Source organism: Cucurbita moschata, unplaced genomic scaffold, assembly GCF_002738365.1.
Source record: "Cucurbita moschata cultivar Rifu unplaced genomic scaffold, Cmos_1.0 Cmo_Scf00052, whole genome shotgun sequence".
NCBI lineage: Eukaryota > Viridiplantae > Streptophyta > Magnoliopsida > Cucurbitales > Cucurbitaceae > Cucurbita > Cucurbita moschata.
This window is the reverse complement of record NW_019268568.1, coordinates 687,735-695,112: the sequence shown is the minus strand read 5'-3', so window position 1 is coordinate 695,112 and position 7,378 is coordinate 687,735. Positions and strand designations below refer to the sequence as shown.

Here is a 7,378-nt window from a genome sequence, read left to right as displayed (position 1 = left end):
ACCATAAATCTAAATTACCAGCGACACAAAATTTGTAGTCATCAAATATCAAATAATAAATGAAACTTGATTGTTATTTGACCGGACATGAATTTGTGATAATTTGAACAATATTTTTTTCTTATCATCCTTACCGTTTATCTTGTAGGATTGATCTCTTGATTTATATCACAATTACTTCTTTCAAGTCGTCCACGAGTCATAGCTTGAAATAGTGAAATCATCCATATAAAAATTCCAAGAATCATAACTCAATCGAAAGTCACCAAACGACCCGAGTATTAGCTAGACAACATGTTCCAAATTTTTAATAATAAAGGTTAAAATTGACTTATATAACAAACTTGTATTATAAGTTACTTAGGCTAAAACTTTAAAACGAAGTTTAGGTTGCTTAATCGAGGAAGTATTTGAATTTTTCCTACAAATGTTTGAACACGTCTTCAATTGATCTTACCGACGTCTTCAATTAAAAGGGTTATTGACTTTGAAGTCCACTAGTTTAGAGTCGTATCGAACACTTTAAAGTTCACATACCCAATTTCTTAAATACATTAGACAAATTAAATTTAAAAAAGAAGTAGACGAGAGACTCTGGTGTATAAATTAAAGGGTACGTGACTTTAAAATTCATAGACCCTTCATGTCTGGGGCACGAGACACAAAACTAAAAGTTTAAGTATCTATAAAACACGAATCGTATGAGTGTGCAATTATGCTTCGGATGGTTCGCCAAATGAAAGAAATCAGACTCATTTCTTAACCAAAACTGAATAAAAGGTCTAATCAAAAGCGTAATAGACGCGGTCCAAACTAAGCAAATTACACACAAAGAGTACAAAAATGTGGATGAGGGGTGGTTGTGTATTATATAAACCGAAGGGGACTAGTGAGTTGGGTGTGGAATATCAAAAAGGAAGTTTGGTTGGTGAAATGGATAGCAGAAGGATCAAACTTTGTTGCTTGGTTTCATAATGATATCTGCCTCCACAAGGTAACCATTTCTAACCCCTTCTCCTCACATTAATTCTCCATTTTTCTTCCTTTCTTTCTCTTCTTTCGCTTCTCGGGTTCATCATTTAGGACATAATTGTTCATATACAAGTCCCACATCGACTAATTTAAGGGGTTAATTATGAGTTTATAAGTAAGAAATATTATCTTCATTAGTATGAGGCCTTTTGGAGAACCTAAAACCAAAGCCACGAGAGCTTATGCTCAAAGTGGACAATATCATACTATTGTTGAGGTTTGTAGTTTTTAACATGGCATCAGAGTCATGTTTTTTTACTTAGCATGTCAATAGAATCCTTAAATGTTGAACAAAGAAATTGTGAGCCTCGAAAATGTAGTCAAAAGTACAATAAATGTCAAACAAAGGGTGTTTTTTGTTCGAGGGCTCTAAAGAAGGAGTCGAGCCTCAATTAAGGGGAAATTGTTCGAGGGCTGCATAGACGGTGTGTTTTGTTATAGGGGAGGATTGTCGGGAGAGAACTCCTACATCGGCCAATTTAAAGGGTAGGAGTACTATCTCCATTGGTATGAGGCCTTTTGGAGAAGCCAAAAGCAAAGCTACGAGAGCTTATGCTTAAAGTGAACAATATCATACCATTGCAAAGCTTCGTAGTTCTAACATAACTCAGATCAAAACGTCTCTTTTTCTACGAAAACTTTACTTTTTCGATTCATTTTTTTCGATGCCTTTTTTGATCAAAGGTGATGGGCTTAGGCAGGAAATTTCCGGGTAATTTCCTAGCAAGACTTCACATTTCCTTCACTTTGTGTACTAAAACGAGGTCGTAAAACTTCTAATGTAACCGAACAAAAAAGATATCAAATTAATTAGACACAAAATTTAAAATTTTCAAAACATTTTTCTTCGTGTGTGTTAGGAGACCCAATTATTTTCATTAAAATCATATTGTATTCATTTTAGGAGACCCAATAATTACTCGAGTAAAAACAAATCAAAATCAGAAGAATTGAAATTATTTAAAGTAATAAAAGATTTTCATGTCAATTATCACAATCATCATAAAAGTAATTTTTCTAAGTTGAAAAATAGTATATTGTATTTAAACATGCTGTTAGGATGACATCATAAAAATATTAAATTGCTTTAAAATATCTTATTTTATTTCAAATCTAAATAAATCTCTGTAATTTTAATTATTCATCAAGGTAAATAAAATACAGCAATTTATAATTAAAATTTGTGACCCAAAAAAGTAATAAAAAAAACAAAAACATTACTAAAGTGCCCTAAATTTTTATTTTTTAAAAAATTAGGATTTAATTATTAAACATTTATATTTTAAAAAAAAATTAGAAAACAACCAAACAACCTCATGTTAGGTTAAAACAACTACCCAACAACATGTTATTTAAATAAATAAATAAATATATATATATATATATATATATATATATGAAATCCATTTTTTAAATATTAAATTAAAATTAAAAAAAGCAAATAGGCTTAGTTCAAGGCTATATTAAAAAAAAAAAAAAAATTCAATTTTTGCATTTTTTTTTTCATCTTTATTGGTTGAAAGTTGGAAGTTGATGGCACTATTTAGTTGACTACGTATCACTTTTCATTAATTTATCACTTAAATATTAGGCACAATTGTCAAAATAGGTAATCTCCTTGAATTCTCTACTTTTCTAAAGAATTAAATTAAATAGTCAAACTTTTATAAACGTTTGGACAGACGTCGAAAAGTTTGATTTTGTTACAGTGGAATGGTCGGAAAGCTTAGATTTATAAAGGCTAAGTTTCCATATCTTGACTTATATTTGATTTTTATAGGTACGAATAGTCTAAATCAATAATAATAAAAAATAAAATTATACCTTTAAACTTTTGAAAGTTCGGTCGAATTTTAAATCTTTTAAAATCATAGTTGAAAAAATAAATAAATAAGAATAAATTGGAGCATGCCACCATTAGCCTCCACTAAACTATATTATAAATATATATATTTTTTCTAATTTCTTTTTTAACATCATGAAATGCACCATATTTGATTTGATCTATAGGTATCTTTTAAATATATTTTCTAAAAATAAAATTGATGATTTGATCCCATTTTGGATTATAACATAAATATCAAATTATTATTATTATTATTATTATTATTATTATTATTGGGGTTTTATTGATATTAAATTTTCATTAATTAATAAATAGCATGCCTATGGTGGAGTGGGGCGGGGCTTATATAGTAATATCACTAATATTTATTCTATTATTATTGAGATATTTTAAACCAAAGTTAAATCAATAATTTTACCAAAAACTATGACGTGTCATCTTCTTATTAGTTGATTTATTCCATTATTATTCAAAGAATGTTTAATCAAAACTATTAATTATTTTACCATAAGTTTTCAAATATGGAATATTATTTAAATTGAATTTGCATCAATACCCACAAACAATTCAAAAGTAAAATGCCCTTAAAATTAAAAAAAAAAAAATCTATTTTCATATACTTTATTCAGAGGAAGAATATATGCCCTTTTATATCTAAATATTCATATCTAAATTAGAACAAAAATAAAATATAATTAAGAAAATAAAATTAAAAATCTTTATACGCGTTTTCCTCGAACCTTCCTCAACTATTTTACCTTTCCCATAAATAAATAAAATAACACTTTATACGTGTCATATTTGTTCTAAATTTTCGTACCAAAATACTCCATCTGTCCCATTATTTTAATATTTTTTATATCTTATTGAATCATTTCATTTTATTATTAAAAAAATATTTAGCTTATTTCGTGGAGCATTTTCAGGTTTTCTTATATATTTAAAACTATTAAAATATAAAATTAAATATTAAAAAAAAAACGGTCAATTAAACCTTTTTATTATGATTAAAACCAAAATCTCCGGCGGATATCCATAAATAAAACCACTGTTTCAATTATTATTATTTTAACCGCACCGGATTTTGCCGACCTAGGAACCTGAGGGCCAGTTGTGCAATTACGTAAACATTATGGGTTATAATACTAATAACAATAATAATAAAGTTAATAATAACTTCTTTTCTTCTTTTAATAATTTTTTAAAAGATTTAAAACAATAAATAAAACGGATCCGTCCACGTGAAGCAATGGCGAGGTGTATTTATCATAATTCGTAGAAACTTAATTTAAAAAATTAAATAATTATAGAAAAAGAAAGAATATTTTTTTATTTTACAGCGAAATAAAATTAATATTTGTAGGAACGGCTTTATTTTTTTTTGGGGGAGAGAATTTGTTCTTGTAGGTGGGTGTGGGGCCCATCTTTTTAAGTTCGTTCTCCTTTTCGAAAAACTTTCACTCATTTTGCGTGTTGTTTGGTTGTGTGAAGGGAGAGAGGTTGGGTTTCGGGAATACCGGCGCCGAGATAACGACGGTGATGGAGAACTGAGGAAGATGACCACCGACCACCGACTTGGTTTGAACGCGCCGTTTTACGAGGTAATCCGATGAAACTCAAAAATAATTATATATGTTGAAGTAATTTAATTTTGAAGTGCTGAAATATATATATTAAATAATGGACCGACAGAGTCGCCGGGATTTTTGGTCGGTTAGGCGGCACAGACCAAGGACCCCGGGGGGACAAGACGTCGTGTTTTTTTTTTTTTTTTTTTTTTTTTAATAAATAAATAAATAAATTTGGAGAGTTTTTTCACTTGGAAATAGTCGGAAAATTTTGACTTTTTTTTTTTTGGTACATATATTTTTATTTGAAATGAATTCATACTATTTCTCCATCTCGTCACATGAACACGAATCTTCACACTGATATAATATTGTCCACTTTTAACGTAACTTCTGGTTGTTTTACTTTGGATTTTCCTAGAATGCCTCGTACCAAATGGAAAGAATATTCTTTGGTTATAAACCTACGCATCATTCCTTAGATGAGCCAAAGGGTTTAGAGACTGTGCGTGGGACTTTCATCCTCCAACGCATCTTTTCTTTTTATTTTTTATTTTATTAGATTTTTTATTTTATTTTAAAATTTCCAATAATTTAAAAAGTTCTCGACTTATAAACTTTGATCTCAAAACACAGCCCAAACACTGAACATATATTCTTTTAGTTCTAACGTCCCTAAGCCAACCTAGTCAATATGTAACTTAATAAAGCCAATCTGGAACTCACTCCCCACCAAAATAGCAAAATAAAATAAGATGCTCAATTCTTCCCACCATATAATATATGCATCAAATTATTATTATTATTCTCAATTAGGTTATTACTATTATACTATTACTATTGAGTAATATTTAAAAAATTTGATAAATATTTTTAAATAAATGACTCTAAAATATTTTTAAAAATATTTATTAAAGTTGAATTATAAAATTTTAATAAATATTTAAAAAAAAATTAAGAAATTTATAAACCAAACAATCGGAAAGGGGAATTGAATTGGTACGGTTGCGGCACCAAGAAGTCAGAATGGTAGTATAAGAGTCTCTTCTCGAGTTCCTAACAACTTTCCACTTCCTTCCCCGTCTAAATCCGCTTCCCTCCCTTTTCTTTTTCCGGCAATAAGATTTTGATTCCGTGATTCTCAGATGAGCTACCAACATTGATTCACTTCCCTCACGGTGCCATCTCTCCTGCGACAGATTTTTTTTCTGCTATGACCTCCTTCAAGCCCTCTCCCTATGCCAGACGGAGTGATGTGGAGTCCGGCAACTGCAATTCCGACGACCCCGAGGAGGACGACTCATTTAATCCTTTTGAGATTCATACCACTAAGCATGCTTCTGTTGACAGACTCCGCCGCTGGAGAGTACGCTTCTTCTTTTCTCCTTGCTCGTTTTTTCCGTTTTTATCAATATTGCTCAATCTCTACTGTTGGAGTTTTTCTTTTTTTTGTTGTGGTTGTGTTCAATTTCAATTTCTGCTTCCTTTCTGGTCTTTTCGTTTGGTTTTATTTTGGTAGTGTGTGTTTTTCTTTCCTGCTTTACTTCAGGTTAATCTTGGATTTGAGGTTTTATGTGTACGGCAATCTAAGATTGTGCTACCTAGTTATCTCATTAGGAGTTGTTTGAGAATTATATCCATGGAAAATTGTGGTTACCTTAGTTTTTGAACTTCATAACTCTAATCATTGGATAAGTGCAGCGGTAGAAATCTACAAATGTTATGCACTAAAGACTCCTATTAACCTTACTAAGCTGAAAAATTCGTATGATTTGTAACCTTGGTCGTACTAATTTGGCGGAAGCCATGGAAATATGCCAGTTGAAAATCATTTAATTGAAATTGGCAGTTGGACTTTAGATAAATATCTGGCGTTTTTTATAGGGCTTGATAACTTTTTGATAAGGGAGAAAAGACTTTTCAAATGTTTGAAATTTTGAATTTCATGAAGGTCTAGAAGAGGAAATCGATATTTTCCCATTCATTTATGTATGTATATATGCTCATAATATGAAATCTGTCTTTCTTGAGAATGCCTTGAAAAATGGGAACCGAAGATGTAAGGGCAATTTTTAATACCAGACACCTGAAATGAGTTGTTCTCATTTTCAAATGCTTGTGGCGCTGGCTGGGTTAGACCCATGTCTTTACCAGGATTACTTACGATTTGTAGGTATTGACATTTCCATTTGACCATGGTTCTGGCTACGAAGCTTAGAGTTTGTAAGGAAAAATAGTTCACTAATATGAAAATTCTTACGAATTGGAACCAGGAACACATTGAGTATGTGAACCTCAAATCAAATAGATTTCAACACTTAGGATTAGGTTAGACATGAATTGCCTTAAGCTCAAAATCAGGCAATCCTCAAAACTCTTGAGGCAAAAAAGACCCAAGAGTTAAATACTCCTTAAGATGATCAATCAACACTTTAGATAGCCTCCAAACTAGACCTTGAACGCCGCCATCTTCCACCATACAAAAAGACGAAAATATCCTATTTAATATGTCCAAGGATGACATTGAAAACCAATAAAATTACATCAAAGTTATTGAATAAAATGTGAATAATAGTTGGAGAGGGTGATCATTTGGTACTTTCCTGTGTATGTTCTCTCCTTGGCGCCATGTCTTCCTTTGAGCCCTTTAAAAATAACACTTAATTATCAATGCATGATTGAGCAAAGGTGTAAGATTTTTAAGTAGAGGCTGGTTGTTGAATGAGGAAGATTGTTACTTTTCTAGTGGGTGACTAGATCATGTAGAAATAAACATTACTAGTACGACATTTGAAGATGTATAATGAACTTCAATGGCTGACTTTAAAATTATTAAATATTTTTTTTATACATCTGGGCAAAAAAGTTCAAAATAACCGGAAGAAAAATAATATGAATATGCGATAACGATTTTTTTTTTTTTTTTTTTTTT

At 30.4% G+C, this 7,378-nt stretch overlaps 1 protein-coding gene across 2 annotated transcripts in view; it reads left to right on the top strand.

The window, feature by feature from the left end:
• Positions 1 to 922: 922 nt before the first annotated feature.
• Positions 923 to 7,378, top strand: part of LOC111436169 (calcium-transporting ATPase 10, plasma membrane-type-like) — a 24,696-nt gene continuing 18,240 nt past the window's right edge. Inside the window, exons 1-3 of one of the 2 annotated variants that reach the window (XM_023073880.1) lie at positions 923 to 994; positions 4,370 to 4,479; positions 5,646 to 5,812. In XM_023073880.1, the coding sequence (XP_022929648.1) occupies positions 5,660 to 5,812 (153 nt within the window). In that variant the 5' untranslated portion in view covers positions 923 to 994; positions 4,370 to 4,479; positions 5,646 to 5,659. Of the gene's footprint in view, positions 995 to 4,369; positions 4,480 to 5,591; positions 5,813 to 7,378 lie in introns of both variants that reach the window. The other variant, XM_023073879.1, reaches the window with a different exon arrangement.